At 44.6% G+C, this 19,264-nt stretch overlaps 1 protein-coding gene across 1 annotated transcript in view; it reads right to left on the bottom strand.

Moving 5' to 3' along the window:
• FOXK1 (forkhead box K1) overlaps positions 1 to 19,264 on the bottom strand; it is a 57,095-nt gene that overhangs the window by 9,209 nt on the left and 28,622 nt on the right. The window contains exons 4-9 of the mRNA XM_042037585.1: positions 9,324 to 9,480; positions 7,901 to 8,047; positions 5,992 to 6,185; positions 4,705 to 4,871; positions 3,745 to 4,026; positions 1,397 to 1,621 (exon numbers count right to left, since the gene is read on the bottom strand). Coding sequence (XP_041893519.1) covers positions 1,397 to 1,621; positions 3,745 to 4,026; positions 4,705 to 4,871; positions 5,992 to 6,185; positions 7,901 to 8,047; positions 9,324 to 9,480 — 1,172 coding nt within the window. The remainder of the gene's footprint in view (positions 1 to 1,396; positions 1,622 to 3,744; positions 4,027 to 4,704; positions 4,872 to 5,991; positions 6,186 to 7,900; positions 8,048 to 9,323; positions 9,481 to 19,264) is intronic.

Below are 19,264 nucleotides of genomic sequence, written 5' to 3'. Positions count from 1 at the left end.
AAAAATATTTTAACATAAAAATGTTAAATAAGAAACTGTCTGATTCTATATTAGACAAACACTAATATTACCACAGGCCTAGGCCCTATCACCGTGTCCCTCAGCCATAGGGAGGAAGAGGAGAGAAGATCCAGCAGGCAGGAATTGTGCAGCAAGATTGATTTATTTAATTATTTTACGAACTCTTTTATAGACTTTTTTCTTCATAGTCTAATTGGACAAAGGACCAGCCACCCCTTGGGGGTGATTGGCTAAAATCCTAAAACATCCATTGTCAAAATATTTTTCTACTGCACCATAAACAAGACTTTTCAAGGCTGCAGGTGTTTGGTTGTTTACTGAACTCTGCTACCTCTTCTGTGAGAGAGAAAAGTCTCTCACAGACTTAGAAAATAGCAAGAAAATCCTTGCTAGCAGCATTTTTGTATCCACACACTACTGCTGGTTAGTAGAAGCTTGACCTATCTGATCTATTAATATCTTACAATAATTGCATAAAAAACTTATCACTACCATTTTTTGATAGTTCCAGTGAGATCCTTGCAATTCAAGTGCAAGCCAGGTGGTAACTATGAAGAGATGTGGCAGAAAATTCTGTAGAAACATTCCTACCTTCATGAAAGGCATCCAAAGCTCAGCAGTGCCCTTCATTTCAAACTCCCAAAAAGCACAGCCTGAGGCAGCAGAAATGCTTGGCACCTCAGTGGAAAAAAAGCCGTAAGAAACCTGGATATTCCCATCCTCAACTGAATAAAATCTGAGGTGCTGAGCAAGCAAGAAAAGGAGGCTGCCAAGACATGGCTTGCATGGAATTTCAAAACACCACGCTTGACAAATGACTAGAACACATACTGTGTATACAAAAAATCCTACATTCATTCACCTGGTGAAATAGATCTTGTTTTTCTCAGGCTCTAAGACTTTAAGATGGGAATGTACGTTATTTTCTTATTACTCTATGGAGTCATGTTTCACAAGATCTAAAGAGCACCATGGAAATTTTATTATTTGGCATGCTGCAAGCGAAGGCTGTTGGTCAAGAGAAAATAAATGAAAACAGGCTCTCCACAAGAATCACTGACACTTTCAACAAGTAACCTCAAGAGGTAGAGAGTCTCAGTAGCAGTAACTGCACAGCCAAGGGCAAAGGAAGGACACTGTGCTTTTCTGCCAGAGAGCAGGACTTTTCCCCCAGGAAAGGGAGCAGAGGTGGATGGAAGGGTACCTCCCACTGACATTTACAGCCCCAGAAGTGGAAGAATTGCAATATCTTTGAGATGGACACATGGAATAACTTGATACACAGTAAGCAAGAAGAGAAAACACTTGCAGCTTTCCACCCTGCCTGCTAAGCTCGGGCACCACTGCCAGCCCAGGAGCTGGGGAGCAGACCCACCGTAGGTGCTGCCGGCGATGCTGTTGGTGGGCACGGCGTGTTTGCCGTTCTGGGTGACCGCCCGCACCGGCAGCTGGTGCTGCCCCAGGGCCACCGGAGCTGCCTGCTGCAGGATGGTGACAGTCTGCCCAGGGACAGCCTGGGCCATCTGACTGGCCACTGTCTGGATAACACGGCTGGCTGTGGGGATTGTGGCAAACGCGATCGTTGGCTTCTCGTCCATGCCTGTGGAGAGCAGAAGAGACAACAATCAGTCAGTGCCCTGGCTTAGAGGCAGGTTTTATTCTCATTAACACTTGAGCAGGGATACATACTCCAGGCTTACAATACCTCAGCACCACAGAATGAGTATTTGGAAACACTAAAATATCCTCTATTGCACACTTACTCTATCAAGAACATTTTTCTTAGAGCATAAGCCACAAGAAAAATTTTAAAAAATCAAAACCATCAATATGACCCTTTGCCCTAAAAAGGCATCATCTCCCTTACTGGCACATCACAGCTGTGATATGGACAGCAGGCACTGCAAATCTCACAGCTTACTTTGCAATTTCAAACAAATTAGCCTGACTTTCAATACCACACAGCAGGAGAAGGCATTAAGATCTTAAACAATGCCTGGAGCCAAAAGTCTGCAGCAGCTTGCTGTCAGGTCTGCATGGAGGTTGATTTACAAGGAGGTCTTCCCACAACTGCCAGTTTTTGCTGTGGAAGTATAGGAAAAAAACAGGATGGAAGAAAAATAAAAAATAAAAAAGGAGAGCTGAGCTCCTGGACAGAGGTAACTGCTTGAGAGCACTGAACCACTTTTCTCATTTCCCAGGATAAGTAAGGGGTATGAAACAGATACAGGACAGCATCCTGCCAGGCACGCAGGAAAGAAGAGGAACACCAGTCTTCCAGGGGCTCTGTGCATCTCAGAGAGAGGGCAGGATGCACAATCTCATTAGTCCTGTAGGAAAAGGTGGCCTCTCCCATTTTAACATTTGCACACAAGAGTAGAGTTAGATGGGACATAAACACTGAGCTGAAACCTGCAGGCAAGCCGATGGGGATAGGTAGAGAAAAGGCAAGGAAAACAGGGAGTTCAGGAAGGAAAATGCAGCAACCGGGGAAAGTAGAGGCTAGAAAAGGATATGAGTGGGACAAGTAGGGAAGGAACATGCAGTAGCAAGAACTAGTGAATGAAAGAAGGGAGCAGGTGACAGGCAGCTGCAACTGTTAGTGCTTCAGGAACGTGTATGGGATCGAGACAGGAATTTCTAGAGAATGCAAGTGAAACTCAAGCAAGATAATCAGTGCTGAACTAAAAATGCCAGTGACCCTGCTGCTGCAGGAGGGGAAGCTCTTTGTCATTTTTTCCTTCCCTTAGAGAGGGACCACAGTCCCACTGCCCAACTTAAAAGCAGTCAGAGAAACCAGCCTTGCTGCTGGTACAACATACACTGACCTTGTAGCACTAAGACCTTCTGAAATGGGGAGTAGACAAGGTGTTGTCTAGATCACAGCAAGAGAATATTTAACTCACTAAATCCCCCAAGGCTGGAATTTCCAGCTTAGGGACAAAAAAAGGCCTTTGTTCTAACTGGTTTTTGAAGATTCTTTTAATGGGGCACTGCCTGCACTTCCAGAAGCACATGCTTTCCTCTAGGAATCCAGGCCTGCAGAAAGGAAGGGCTCAATCATTTATTTACAAGGCCATCCTGAAGCAGAGTTGCAGCCTTTCCCAGGCTCTCTCTTTTGGCTGGAAAATGCAGACGCTTTCATAGCCAATATACAGGCATAATACTGGTATTGGGGATAATTACAAAAGCATGAAGTGACAGGAAAAGGGGGAATGGCTTCAAACTGAAAGAGTAGGTACAGGTAAGACATTATGAAGAAATTCTTTCCTCTGGGGGTGGGGAGGCCCTGGCACAGGTTGCCCAGAGAAGCTGTGGCTGCCCCATCCCTGGAAGTGTCCAAGGCCAGGTTGGAAGGGGCTTGGAGCAACCTGGGATATGGAAGGTGTCCCTGCCCATGGCAGGGGGATTGGAATGAGATGATCTTCAAGGTACCTTCCAACCTCCATAGATGACTCTATATAATAAGAAAATTTTAAGCACTGCATGTTTTTTCAGGCTCCAAAGTCTCTTAGTTTTGTTCCCCAGGAGACAAGGGAGCACAGTTGTCCTGCTCTCTGGTGGAAGCAAAAAATTGGAAGAGCTCTCATTTGGTTTAAGTTTTACCTGGAGAAACATTTTTTTTAAGGGCTCAGTGCCCAGTGAGTGAAAATGTTCAACCACTCTCCCCTCCAAGCCTGCTCAAGACTTATTAGCAGAGTAGCAAGGGAGGTGAAAAGCTACCTCGGTGGTCACCAGCTAAGTCCAACACTGCTCCTGCAGCTTCATGAGCTCCTCCTGCTGTGCCCTGGTTTGTGAGGATGTATCCGTTTGCAGAGTTTGCAGAGGAAGTCACCACTCGGACCATGGTGACAGTGGGAGCTTGTTGAACCACGTGGATTGCATGGCACGAAGGCTGCTGAGAAGTCACTATTGATGCTGGCATGTAGGCCACTGGTTTGGCCACCAGGGTGGATGGTCGGGGAGGGACAGCCATAATCACTGGTTGGGCACTCACTGGAGATCCTGAACAGAAGAGAGAAGCACATGTTAACAGGAGAGGCAAAAAGACCACCACTGATTTCATCTGTGCACTTCCAATCTACTCAAGGCTTCAGCACTGGCAAGGCAGAAGGTAGAAACAAAAGAAAAAAACAAACCAAGGCTTCAAAAATACCACCTTCAAACTTCTCCTCCCTAATGTACACAAACACTACTTGTCATCTGAGCACATTTCTGTGAATAAAAGCCATAATAAACATTAAGAAAATCCCCCAAACCAAGCTTTCCTTTATGAGCTTTGCCTTCCAACTTCACCCTACACCTCAGGTCAGCACAGCTGACAAGCAGATATTTACCAGGCCCTGGCCACAGCACCAGAGCTTGGCGTAGCCAAGGCGATCTTATCCAGAGGCTGGTAAATGAGTGCAAGTGAGCTGTGTGCTGCCATGGCTACTCTGCTGTCAGACCTTTACAGCCACCTAGTTCAAGTTTAGATCAGGTATCTCTACACATTCTGCCCCTCCTCCAAAGAGTAGTAAGAAAAATGGTTTAAAGTTGTACTTGCACCATCAGTCTCTAACAACAAAGTGGGGAGAGAGTCCCGGATCCCCCAATAACACACTGTAGAAGCCTTCCTGTGGTGTCCTTGGCATGGCACATGGGGCAAGTGAACAGCCACCCTCTGGAACAAGAGCTACTCACCAGGTGCACTCTGGGAATACCGATACTCTGGAACTGAGGCCAACTTTGACCCAAAGTCGTGATCGTGTGGAATGGGTGAGCCCTCCCGTGACAGGCACTCTGGAGTCTGTAGGCCACTAGAGTGAGGGGACAGCAGGCCAGGGTGAGTAGGGGAGGCAGGAGCACTCCTGAAACACCAAAACATAGCGTTGGCAAGTGCAGATGCATTTTGACCACAAGACAGCAGCAGAGACCCGGAATCATGTCCAGTACAGGATTCTCTAGGAAGGACAGCCTTTCCTCCACAATATCCTCCCTGATAGGAAGAGCTGAAAGGTACACAGTGACCCCGCAAACACTCCAGCACTAAACACCGTTGGGTTATTCCTTGCAGGAGGGAACTGGACCCTTCAGAGTAGGGTTAACATTTCATTGTTAGACCCATTGCTGACAGAGAAACCTCAAATGTTGCATGCTCAGATCAGTTTTACAGCTTCAGATCATTCTCAAAGAACCTTTGTCAGAGTTTGAGAGTGACAGGGAGAAGAAGAAAGATGCAAGTAGAGGCAAGTGTCTGGCCCTGCATACGCTTACAGAGCAGTTGCTTCCCCTTTTCCCTGTTGCCTCCCTCCCCAACCACTTGGTTCCCACCTCTGGCCCCAAACACGTGAGGAATTGTACATTTCTTTAATGATAAACCAGAATAAAAAGCTGAAAAATTCTCCTCCTGTTTCCTCCACGTTTTAACAGACAGAAAATAGGAGGTGTGGGAAGAATGTTCCATGAAACTGCTCCAGCTAGTGCTGAATTCCAAATCTTCTCATAGTTACAAGGCTCAGAGAAGCTGTCATTGCACAAGGCAGTGGAGCTGACTGGAGCAGCCACACAGAACTCCCGTTGCTTCACTGCTGACAACAACCATCATCCTGATCTTCCCTATAAGAGAGTGTTTTAAATACCACAGAAGTTATTCCCACTATGATCTAATCCACATCTAAACACAGCTTTCCTGAAATCAGAGATTGCCATCTGAAAACACTTACTCCAGTGATAACTGCTTTGAATTTCTTTGAAATGATGCCAAAACAGATACGTTATTTGATGCATTTTTGCAGTTTGATTCTGGAATTTTTTTTTTGTTAAACACTTAAGAAGTCAGAACAATTTTAAGATTATGCCTCAGGACTAACTATATCACCTCTCAAACTATAAACAGCAGCAAAGTTTACTCACTATACTTCAGGAGAAGTTTTAGTTTATTTTCTTTGTAATGAGTTTGGCACAGAGATGAGAGGAAATTGAAGTTACCTGGAGGAGAGAGGCCCAAAAGGTGTTCGAAAGCAGGACACTCCTCTTTGCCTTCTTTTTCTAAATGCTTGTTCTACAAGTTTGGCTTCAGAGGCAGGGTCAATTCGCCAAAAGGAGCCCTTTCCAGGCTCCTCTTGGGAGCGTGGGACTTTAATAAAGTAACGGTTCAAGGAGAGGTTGTGCCGAATGGAATTCTGCAGGAAGCAGAGGAATGAGGTGATTATTTTGCCATGAAGAAGTATGTAACAAAGACAAATGGGTTGCACCACACAGCTTGGAAAAATAAATCCACCCTGCCAGAATCAGTGTTGAAGGTAGAAACAAGTCACTCAACTCACACAGCTTCAAAGTCACAGAACAGCAGCAGAAAACCTGGGGAAAGGTGTCAGTTTCTCCTAACCAAGCTGAAAGATGGGTTTGCTTGGTACTAACTATTAAACACATCTGGAGCCAGGCAGAGCAGTGACTTCTCTGTGGAAAGCCATGAAAGCAGAGCTTTTGCTGAAGCAGAGGGAAATCACTGTAAACCACATCAGAACCCTCTCGAAAGACAAGCTTTATTCTCGGCAAGCGGAAAAAGTTGCCTGAGCCTGTGCTAACTGCTCACCTGCCAAACGATTACCAGGGTGTCCAAACATGCCCTAGAGGACACTGCATCTCACAGTAATCACAATGCAAGGCAGCCAACATGCCCTCAGCCAGCTCTGGGAGGAATCCATGAGCTGTGTGGCACTCTGCAGCTCTCTAGATGATGACAAGACTGTTCATCTTTTCCATTGCAACAGCCCATCTCTTACAGGCCGTAGCGCTGGCTTTTGGGCTGGGGAAGGGCTCAGCAAGCCTCAGTGGGCACAAACTCATCCCTCTTCCACTTTCAAAACAAAACAAAAGCTTTTCTAGCAGGTTTAGACAATCTCTTCACTGGTGAAGCCTTACAATGCCACTGGAGAGGAGAGAAAAAGGCAACTTCACTCCCCGCTGAAATGCAGCTCTCTGAAGCAGGATGCAGCAACTGGTTCACAAAGCACAACTCTGCTGAGCAGGTTAGGGCAGGAAGTGAATTCCACAGTTAATTAGAACTGCAGGGAAAAGCCAGGGAGGCAGAAATGTATTTATTCCAACTGCACTCAAAGTGCACCAAGCAGTACTGCTCCTGCCAGTTGCATACAGTGAAATCAGCAGCTGTGAGAGCCTCTGCAGCTGTATTAGCATATTACATTCAAATGACAACACCCATGGCAGAGGTGTGATGCCAAGAAAAAGTCTGAAAGCAGGTGGAGCTGAGGTTCCTGAAACTTTGGAAGCAGCCCTCAAGTGAACATTGAAGTTTGATTTAGCATGTGTTAACCACATCCAAACTCTCCTATGAAGCTGGTCAGGTTTCCTTGAGTACCACAAGGAGTGCATGGACTCCCAGTTTCCCACTCAAATTCAAAACTTCCAAACTGTGACTTAGGCAATGCACTTGATACACTGGGAAAACAAAACATCTGTAATGATTTAAGGTGCTATGATTAAAAACTGGAGCCCCAGTTTTAGGTTGGATATCCTTGGTTTGGACAAATCATGCCAAACAAAGGTGAGGTAAAGGATTAAGCAAGTATCTGGGCAGAGGAGTGACTGACAGCAAGGATGTAGGCAAATAAAGTACAAAATGAAAGACACAAGACTACAGCATTAAAAGAGGAACCAGAGAGCCCAATAGTAACATTACATTGCCCTGCAATGTATTCCAAAAAAAAACCCCTAATCCCCCACAAACGAACTAGTCAGCTTGTGTTAAACAAATTCACTCTGGGAACAGTCAAAGCAGCTCTATTCCCAGTGCCCCAAATCTTTAATAAATGCATTTCAAAGCAGATAAGCCCTGTCAAAGTAGTTTAAAAGCTTGTCAGTGCCAAGAACTCACCTGCCAGCCTTTGTCAGCAGTCCTGTAATATGGATAATGCTTGGTAATGTGGGCATAGATCCCACTTAGTGTTAATTGCCTGTCCTGTGCTGAAGATATAGCCTGCACAATTAGCTGAGCATAAGAATAGGGTGGCTTGGATTCATCCTAAGCAAGAAAACAAACAAACAAAAAAAAACAAACAAAAAACAAACAAAAATTTAGTCACTAACAAAGAATTCCTACAGTGCAGTGTACCACAACCCAAACTTAAAAAGCACATTGGGCTGTAATTTTCACTGATGCCAAGAGAGCAGCAGGGCAGCTAAGAGAGCAGCATTGCTGTTTTATGCTGCCACCACCCCATTTAGCACAGGCATTTGTGTGCAAACAGAGCTATAGGGCTGAGCCAGATGAAAACTATCTCCCCTTCCCTCTCCACACAAACACACAAACCCCAACTTCAACCTGATTCCATTCCCCATTGAATTTCCCACGCATGCTCACACCAGCACAAGGGACAGGGTCAAGACAGGCAACTGGAATCAAGAAATAGAGAGTACAGGTACATTCACTGCTTTCTGTGTTCATGAATTAAAGCCTTCAGTTCTGCCCAACTACACTCTGTTAGAAAGGTTTCAAGCAGTATGTTATCAGCCCTCCTCCCAGCAACAAGACCAACGTGAAACCTGATCCCATCCCCTCCCTACTCCAGCAGGATTTGTTTCATTCTAGGAACTTTAATTTGTTTGCTAGACCTCATATTTCCAACTCTTTGCATTAGTCCATCAAGAACAACCCTTCTTGTCTCGAGGGAGAATTAAGACTACAAAAAAAAGCCATCTAGTAGTGTGCTCCTCCACCCAATCCCAAATCAGGTGGTTTTGGATCTGGAACTTTTAACTTTGATCTGAAGATCAGCTCACCAAAATTACATTTTATCATTCTAACTAAGTTATTTTTTAATCTAAATTCCACTTGCTACTCTCCTTGTTTAATGCCTACTTGACAGGCCTTCATGTTTGTTTTAAAGTCTGACTACAGACTTCTCATGACAAGGATCTGGCTTCTTCCCCTGCTTCTGCTTTCTCCAACTGTATTTTGCAAAATACCATTAATGAAAAGAAGAAAATGAGACACTGAATTTTATGTGCCTCTTCTTTATGGGATCTTGATTTATCAAATAAGCAAAAAGTTATTCTTGCTTAAAAACTTTAGTGAGTGATTTGAATACATTTTGGGCAGCTAAGCAAGCAGAGACTGCCACTAAGCCACGGACAGTTTCAAGAAATGACCTTAAGCATCTGGAGGATACTGTACACAGCACCCTTATGGCCAGGGTGTTCTTAAACCCCTTTGAACTCTAACCAGAACTAGCAATAAAGCCCCAGGATTTAATAATCCTCCCAAGGAGCACTGCTGGGTAAGTAATGTTTGTGTGAACCTTTGGGCTGTCCCCGCCAGATGCATCTGCCTGCTGCTCTGATGCTGCCTTTGCTGCATACTCTGCTGCCAGCTGCAGATCCGAGGTAATGTTGTGAACAAAACGATATCCTGAGGATCCAGCACCACGTGGACTGGCTGGGCAAGAGTTGGGAACACTGGAGAGGCAAAAAAGAAAGAAATACAGTTGTTACTTCATTTATGAACAAGGCATGCAGTTCTTACTCTCGAAGGTACAGTAAAGCTCTCTGGTCATGGAGAAACAGATGCAATGGCCTTTCTTTTGCCCCTGTGGCTTATCCAAAGCCCAGACAGATTGAGAAAAAACCCACCAGAGATAAAATTGGAATTCCTACAAAATCCTGACACTCCCTGCCACCTACACTTCCTGCAATCACAACAGGGCAGTGTTTCAAAGTATTAAACAACTCCTTTGTGTTTAGAGAAGCACTTCAAACAACACACGGTGTATCAGGGATGAGTATTTAAGTGAAGGAATAGTTTGTTATTATGACTTGTGAATGAACCACACACCAATCTCCTTGTAACACAGATCATATTTAATCAATCCTTCTAACAGACAGTTCTTCTACAGTATCAGAGCTAAAGCACTCAGAGCAGGGACCTGCCATGAAGGTCCCTGTCTAATACCACAGCTGAGCTTCACAAGCCCATACCCTGACACCATACAGCTGGGGACAGGGGTTTCCGTGATTCGCCCCACACTCCTGCAGCCAGCAAAGGGGAGCAGCACTCCCTGCCTACACACATTGGTAGCCCAACATCAGTTTTGGCTGGAAAAGGCACATTCAGAGTGGCAGGGCCACCACAAGATGGCATTACAGGAACGGCGACTGAGCACCACAGGCTGTGAAAGATGATAAAAAGCTACAAACACATAAAAGGGGGCTATAATTTGCAACATCACTCAGGCACACAGAAATGAGTGCTACAAGATGAGAACTAATTAGAAAGGCTTGTCTAGGGATCACACGTCCTTGATTTGTGGGGTTGGAAGGATGACAGAATCAAAGACTGGTTTGGGTTGGAAGGGACCTTAAAGATCACCTTGTTCCAACCCCCTGCCATGGGCAGCGACACCTTCCACTGGACCGGGTTTTCCCAAGCCCCATCCAACCTGGCCTGGAAGGATGGGAGGAGAGGGATGAGTCTGGGAAGCTGAAGTTCCCTTTTTCTGTCTCTCCCTTGTCCTGTGCTGTCCAGAATTGAGGGATGCAGTGCCAGAACAGCAGGATGCACAGCCAAATCCCAGGATTACAAATGTCTTCTAGGAGCAGAGAAACAGTAAACAAGAAAGCAAACCAATACACAGAAGATTTACATAGCGAAACAAGCAGTTCAAATTGTATGAAAAGATGCAAATTGAAGCTCACAGCTGGAACTAGAATTCAGTAAAACTGGCATAAACAATCCTCTTACTGGTAAAATGTCCAATAACTGACACAAACAAATGCAGTAACTGACACCCATCAGAGCACTGCACCAAATGCTGTATGAAAGAACACACAACACGGTCCCTTCCTCAAAAGGTGACTGTCTGGATACACACACACATAGGGATGGAGAGGAAGCAGTGAGACAACCCTTGTTTGCTCAATGGGCAATACCTTGGGTGCAGAAGCAATCTGACAGCGTAAGGAATGACCATTTCCTACCACAGTCCAGCCCGTAAACGGAGAAGTGCTGCTACTCCTTGGGGTGTCTCTGCAAATGGCTGCAGTGCTGAGCTCAGCACAACCCAGACTGGTTTCTTTGAAAAGTGAATTACAGGATGGGGGGGGCTGGGGGGCAGAGAAACGGCAGCAGAAATATCCAGCCACAACAAACCCATTTTCCTTGCAGGAAAATGAATGAAAATTTGCTACTCCAAGCTTTGCAAATGGATAATACTAAACCACAGAAGACACTCTTGATGTCTTAGTATTCGCATGAGGAGCTGGTGTGAATTTAATTATTCTGCTGTCATTTTTCAATAGCTTCTTCACATACACACTTCTTATAATGTGCAGATAATTACAACTGAAAGCCATTTTCATACATGAAACAATGACAAGCCAAAAACACAGCGATTCTTTTTGTGTTTGGCACCAGAGCAATTATTTCAACACACGGGCTAGAAATGGAATAGGATGAAACAGAGTTTTCTGATTTTGTTATTTGTCTGCAGAAATACACAAACAGCAAACCACTGAGACAGCAGCCAAAACTCAAGACAAAGATATGGAAGAGAGAAAAGTTCTCCAATAAATCCATGCTCTGCAGAGCTGTATTTCCTGCTTTTTCTTTTCCTTTTTAATAAATACATAAATAAAAATAGATAAAAGAATTTATTCCTTTATTCAAGATCAGCAGAGCAAGCAGCTCAGCTTTTGCCTCTCCAGCTCTAGCTTCTGAATTTTAAGTATGATCTCTTGCTTAAAAAAAACAAACAAAAAAAACCCAAAGGGAGAAACCCATCCCTTGCAGGGCTGTGATTCTCTGGAGTGCTGACAAAGCCCCTCCAAACTAAGGTGTTAATAACTTCTAGAAAAGCCAGCCTCTCCCAGCAGATACTCACTGAAGAACACAATCATGACCATCCCCTAAAGAAGCAGCTGCCTCTTGGGATGACCACAGTGATAGCCAAGGATTTGGAAGAGATACTAATCTTTTATCAGAATGAAGCCCTTTTGTCCAGGTAGATCTGCTTCCTTTCAGCCTGGATCAATGATCAAATCATGAGATGTGAGGACAGAACAAACACCAGCATGTACCCACTCCATGCACAGACAGGGTAACACATGCTGCTGAGTGTTCAAGCTCTCAGTCAATCATCACAGCTCTTCAGAAGGGAGGCAGAAAGAGCTGACTACTGGAAAAAACAAGGAGACACAACCTGTTCCCCTCCCAACATGGGACAGGAGTGAAGAAACAGTTTTACTAAAAATACCCCTCTGAGGGTTAAGTTAAAATTAAACTTAGTGCAGTCAAAAGAAAACAAGCAAACACAATGCAGTGACATCAGTTTCCTGGAGTTCCTGGAATTCTCCTCACCACCCAGATCCAGAGGCTGGCTGGGGATGCTTGCATGCACTCACACCCCCTTTAAAAATATTATGAAACAAAGAGTTTTTTCCTCCAAACACCAGTTTGTGCTATAAAACAAAAATCAACTGCAAGGACAGTAATAATGATTTGCTGGATACTAACATTGCATCAATACTTGGCCATAACTTGATCCATGTTGATACTATAACCTTTCACTGAGAAAAGCACAGCAAGGTCTGCAATTTTACCCTGCTCTGACATCCTAACACACTGCTGTGATCCATGCTTACTGTCCATGCTGGCAAACTTAGCTTACAAGCAATCCCAGCTAATTTGGGTTAAGATTGCCTGTTATGGAAGAGAGCGTTTTGGAGAGGAAGCAAGTGTTTTACACCACTGAAAGACACAGAGCATGGAAGCAACCAAGCTGCATTTACCCACAGTCTTAATCCCATGGTACCATGGTTAATGCCCCAAGTGCCAGAGATCTTTGATATCCACTGAGGATTCAGCATCTCAACTTGAAACACTGACTGCAGGCAGCCACCGAGCCACAGTTTTCTAAATACCATGCTGAGAACTCAGCTTTAGAATCAGACTACAACCACGTGCTGAATCACACCAGTCCTCTGCAGCATGTTTTCCATTTCAGACTTAACCCTTCCTTGGCAGGAAGGCCAGAAAGATGAGGGCTGAAGGCAGTGTCTGCAATACACTCACCCACGTAAGTGGCAGGATGCCTTTTAAACACGGGGCTTGAACGTTCTTTGTAGCACCACGATTCACTTTCAACTCCTGCCAACAGGAACCCAGCCTGTAAGTTCACAGCACTTGCTAGCAGCAATTAACTCTAAGCTGCTGAAGAGTGTGTACAACGTGCTGCATTGCTATTGGAATGTCCACAATCAGTTTGTTTAACCATAGAATCAGCCTGCAAAAACAGTGTGCACGGTACATTCACACCAGGACACTCTGTGTTGCTTGTCTACTCTAATTAAAAAAAAAAAAAAGAAAAAAGAAAAAAGGATAGAGCAGATCCAGAGAAGGTACTGACAGGGATAAGTAGGATGACTGGAGATATAGAATGGATTTCATGCAAGAAAAAATTGTTTGAGGCAGAAGCTGAGGTGCAAAGTGACAGAGCTATGAAAACAAAGCCAAGAGGAAGCGTTTAGCTCCTGGCCTCTTGCAACAGAAGAGATGGTGGGCACAAAATGAAACTAAGCAGCATGTCCAAAACAAAAGAAAGTGCTTCTGCTTCTGTGGCTACACTGTGGAATGACATCCTGTAAGACAGGGCTGATTATAAAGTCTGTGTGAATGCAAAAGGCCAGTACACAAGTTCTTGGGGAAGGGGAAAGACAGGGAAGCCATCAGGGGCCTTGTAAGACAGATAGTCAGGAAGTTCCTGCTCCAAGGTAGTCTCCTGTCCAAGAAAATGGAGGCAAACTACACCTAAGTCAGCATTACTCTGTTTTCTGTGTTCTTATATGACCCCCAAGATACCCATGTCTGAGGTAGAACACTGTGCTAGATGGATCTGTTCCCTGGGCACATTGAGATTCTCACGTAAAGGTTTCCACAGTCTCTCAATACTAGGCACATTTTATGGACTAGGGGGTAATAAAAATAAAAATGAAGCAACAAGTGCTTACATTATTTATTTATGGTCATATTACAAGTCTGTGAACAATCTGGAAACAGAAACACTCCCAAATTCCAGTGCCAACTTCACCAGAAGGAGAGGCGGTACTAGAAAGCAGGGAAGTTGCCCTATTACTCAATTGAGGGATCAAGCTACGGAGGCTAAATTTAAGCCAGGTATATGGAAGAAGCACCTATCCTTTCTAGGACAAAGAGGAAAGATTACCTGGGATCCCATAAAAAATTGTTCACCTGACTTGGAATCTGTACTGCTGAAGAAGAACAAAACCACTGTTGGTTTAGGATATGGTGTGCACACAGCAGTGCCTTTGAAAAATTCCCATGTGCACATTTGTGAAGCAGGTACAGAGACACAGCAGGGATAAGAGTTACAGCCCTGGCAACGCTGCCAGTATACAGATTCCAGTCTGACTGGGCATTTTTTAAGCCCCTGTTGGGTACAGAGAAAAAAATCACTATTTCTTAAAATTCTCCCCAGTCTCTTCCTCGAATGCAAGCTGGAGGTGCATTGCCCTGGGCACAGGGACTATGGTTAGAGAAATAGCACAAACCTCCGACTACCCCAATACTCCACTTCATGAGCCTGCAAAAAAGGGCATGAAGATACAGGGACGCTTTTTACGTGCAATAAGCAAGAATCAGGTCAAAGTACAGCCCTTGGACTTGCGAAACAAGCCTTTCCACGATACACCAATCAGCAAGAATGGCTGAGAATCCTCCACTGCTCTCACCTTCCCCAGCCTAGCCCCAAAATCGTAACTCAAAGAAAGGCGAGTCCTTGCATGTTGCATGTTTCAGACAGGTTTCAGAAGCAATCACAAGTGGTGAGACTGCCAAACCAAGCTGGATTTTGATGTGAAAGGAGAAATCTGAGAGCTACCCTGCCTGCTTAATGCTGAAGAAAACCAAAGCTGTCGAACAAGCCACAAGTGAGAGAAAGTGAGCTATCCACAAAAGGTGAAATTGTTATTATTCGTCAGTGCTCCAGTGGTTCCCCTGGAAAGGAAGTGACTTCACTCTGACTGTGGATTCAGTGAACATTTTATACTCTTTGGCGAAGAGGAAGTGCTCCTGTAGCTGGTGACATCTGCAACCCTTCCTCCAGCACATGGCTTGGCACATCTCCTCTAGCACACAGTCCATTATCTGCAATAAACATGCGTAGAAGCTCCCCAACCCAGCATAGACTGTTGCTTCTCTTATGTGATGTATATGCATCACCCTCCTTGGCTTGTGGTTTGGAGACTTGGGTGATTAAAAATAATCACCACTCTGTCCAACTATGGGAGTTGCCTGAGCTGTGCATTCTGCCTGAGCGCAGGAAGTAACGTGTAACCGAGACGATGCAAAAGAGCCTGCAAAAAACCTGCCTTGGAGCTCTTCAGCAGCATTTCAGTTCAATGGCTCACAGTGCTCTGGGAAGAGGCAAAGCCTGAATGAAATGAAGCAAGGAATATTTATGCATCCTGCTCCAGTGAGTGAGCGCATCCACTGAAGCCAGTTTTTATCCAGCTTCCCCCTACACACCTTCAGAGTAAATGTGCAAGTTCAGAGTAAATCCCAAAGTTGTGAAACAGCAGTGCAATCCTAGAGCCCATTAAAAAGCCCCCCCTCTTTCCAAACCAAGTCTGGATCAAAGCACAGCTAGCATTTGCACGTCTGCTGGAACATGGCTCACACACACTCTTGTCAAGTTTTACTGAATGAAAGCTTAATACATAATTTATCTACTACACACGCTTGTGAAGTAGTAATTACACTATGCATGCATAAAAATCAGACAATGAATTTAAATGACCTGTTAAAGGCCACAAAACAAGTTGGTGGCTAAGTCAAGATAATTGCAGCTACCTCTGAGTAATCCTCTATCAGAGCATGCAATGTGTTACTGAACTCATTTCTCTCAGTGAAAAAAGGACCATAGCTTATGAAACCAAGCAATTCAGCTCACATCTTCTGGTTTACTAATCAAGCTCATAGAACAAAAGAAGCTGATCTTTCATTATTCATACCATTAACTACATTGTAAACTAGTTACTAACCCTGCTAGTAACAGCCAAACATGGGCAGGCACATTAAGTACTACCAGTTAAAATACAAATTCGGGTTCACACACAAATATGTACCAGTTTAGCTGTTAACACTGAACCTCACCAGGCACGTTTCAAGCAGCAGGTCTCACAGGGTCCTAAGGACTCTTACTCCTACATGTCAAAGAAATTTTTTTACTGATAAAGACTGTGTAGGTGAGCTAAGAATCCGTGCCCTTTCTGTGAAAAAACCCAAACAAGTACAAGACAAAGCATTCAAGCCCAAAGTTATTCTGGTGCAGAGATAAGGCAGAAGTAGCACTTGTAAAATCAGAATGATAGTACTGACCTCCATAGCAGGACATTTAGTATTTCTGTATTGTAGTGTGTGTGTATGTGTGTGTATATCTATCTATCTAATCTCACTGAGAACATAACTGCTGTTTAGAATAGGGAAACAAGTACAGAGAAACAATTTAATTTCCACAAATACTAAAACCACCCCAGCTCTGAGGGGCAGGGCTGCACAGAGATGCTATTTGGTAAACTGAGTTAAGTTACTGCTACAGGGCCATTAACACTGACTGGACTACAGTAAAAAGGAAATGGAACACTGTAAATCTAAACTCCAACTCCGCAAGACTGAGACCAGGAAAAGAGTCCTGCATCACAACTTGTCTCTGTGAATGTGATAATAATCCAAGCACAAGCCACCCTGGGGATTGGGTTGTAACACAGAGTCACATACATGTAGATGTTGCACATTTATCACAAAATCAGGCAAAGATAAGTGTTTGCAGCATAGGTGAGGAACTTTGTGGAACCACTGTCCCTCAAAGAGGATCCTCCGAACTCAAGGTGCAGAAACTTAAAGTCATGTACTGATAGGCTGCTCCTTAACTCCTGAAATTGTGACTCTGTTCTATCTCCCAAAAGGTAGAGCTGAATTCAACCAAACCCCACATGATTTTCACAGAGCTTTTCTATGCCTTGAACTTACTAAGACGTGATTTGGTGCTACTCTGCCCTTTCATATGTTATGCAGAACGGCAGGCTGCTTCTGCTGAGTTCTTAAAACCACAGTGGCCTTTTCCTTTCTGGAACATGCAAGTCTGATTTTTATAAAAAGGAGTTTTGAACTCAAAGCAGGAAGAAATAATCCATGCCTGTTTGTAACCCTCACAGCATGCTGCCAACCAACATTTTCCCTTACAGCTGTACAACAGCATTCAAAACACATCCACACACATGGCCCCTCCTGGAGACAAAACACCTAGCTGAGAAAACAGTGAGCACATTTCTCCCCAGGAGCAAGCAGGAATCTTGCTTTCCAAAGCTGCTGAGGGTGGCAGGTTTGGTTTTGTTTAACTAAAGCTCATTCCCTCTCTAGGCGCTGCACTTTGCAGAGAGAAAATAAATAGGCTGGAAAAAAACCCAGAAGCTTGCAGGAGAGAACCTGCAGGGAAGCAAGCTGCAGTGTAAACAGGGAGGCAGAGCAGGGCTGGGGGTCAGGAGGGCAGGGCTGGATCTGGTGGGGAGAGTGCAGGTACAGCCCCTGCCCTACACCAGGGTGGAGGCAGGAAAAGGGGGCCAGGAGCCACTTTCCAAAAAGGAAATTTCACCCTGCCCAGGATTTCCAAACTGCAATAATTTTCCATGGGCCAATCAGGGAGGAGCAAGGCAAACGCACCAAATTAGGAAAGTAAATACTAGAAGGGGGAGAGGAAGGAGGAGGAGGAGAACCCAGCAACCACCTCCCAAAGCCACAGTGGGAGAGGGGTCTGAGTTCCACGCTGAGCTCCACCAGCCCTCCCAGCCCTGCCTTTAGGAAGGAAGAGAGGACGCTGTGCCAGGCTCACCCAGCACTGTGAAGCCACCAAGAGTGCAGAGAGCTGCCCTGGAAGCCAGATGGCCAGAATGCATAGCTACATGCTCCCAAAGGAGCATTCCCTTCTCGGGCAGAAACACCCAAATCACTTCCCAAAGCCTGGCCCACAGGGGAGAGCTGCAAGACCCTGCTGGGGTAGAGGGGCAGGCTGAAGGGGCTGAGCAGGGATGTTTACAAACGTGTCAGCCCCTCCTCTGTAAGCGGAACTCGGAAATGAAAGGGCTTTGGCAAGCGAAACCTCAGATGTCTTTTGAGGTTTCTGAAGACTTGGCTGGATTAGCTTCTGCTCAAGACAAACGGATGCAATCATTAATCACCCTTAGTAAACACTGCGTTAGGGGCTGAGCACAATTCAACACTACTATTTCCACTTTCTCCTTATGCAAAAGAAACATTCTCAGGGAATCAAACACCAGTGGCAGGCATATGCCAGAGTCAAAAGATACAGCCTCTGTTAGCAACACAAACCACACTGTGCTGCTTTGCACAAGATGACTGAATGGAAACTAACTACCATATGTTGGCAAAGGAACCATCCCCCTCCCCTCCCAGCAACAAGCTTCATCTAAAAAGAGAAGGTTAAATATAAACTAAAAGCAGTGCCTGAACAGAGGACTAAAACCACAGCTACCTCCAGCCCCCTCTTTCTAGAATATCTGCACTGCACATCTGTGCAGCTCTGTAAGACGGTCGGAAAAACCCAAACAAGCCTCCAGATCATGCAAACCCAAACCAGCTTCATTGTGACACTGAAGTCTCAGTCTCAGCCACGTAAATTTGAATACTACTCACTGAATTAGTGCTGTCAGAGATTTGCATATTATACCTTTTTACAAAGATTTCAATGAAACTCTGTAACTTCAAGTCTTTGCTGAAAAGAAAATATTCCAGACAGTAACTTGATGTTCAGCTTATTTCTACTGCACATCCACGAATCAGATCATTTACAAAACAGGATACTCGCCCAGATGTACATTCAGATTGCTACAGCCCCTCAGTACATGGTCAGCATCCTACCCCCATTTCCTTCCATTCCCAGGAAACCACGTGCCAATGGCCACCCTTGTCCCTAACTTCAGATAACAGCAGCACCACCCAGCAACAACAGAATATTACTGAGATAAAAATAAAGCAGGCAGTCTTAAGATAGAAAGTATATGCCTGCTTTCTTTTCTCCATGCACATAGGTAGCTCTGAATAAATATTTCTAATTCCATTGCCAAAGATAGACTCTATATGTAACTCTATAGTGTGAAACTTACACTCACGTTTCTCCTTGAACCCTCTGAGCTCTTAAACAAATCCTTTGTG

The sequence above is a fragment of the Corvus kubaryi genome, unplaced genomic scaffold, assembly GCF_017639235.1.
Source record: "Corvus kubaryi isolate FWS band 111438036 unplaced genomic scaffold, C.kubaryi_AGA036_p1.0 37387, whole genome shotgun sequence".
In the NCBI taxonomy this organism is placed as follows: Eukaryota; Metazoa; Chordata; class Aves; order Passeriformes; family Corvidae; genus Corvus; species Corvus kubaryi.
The sequence above is the reverse complement of the archived record's forward strand: the minus strand, read 5'-3'. Positions and strand labels throughout refer to the sequence as shown.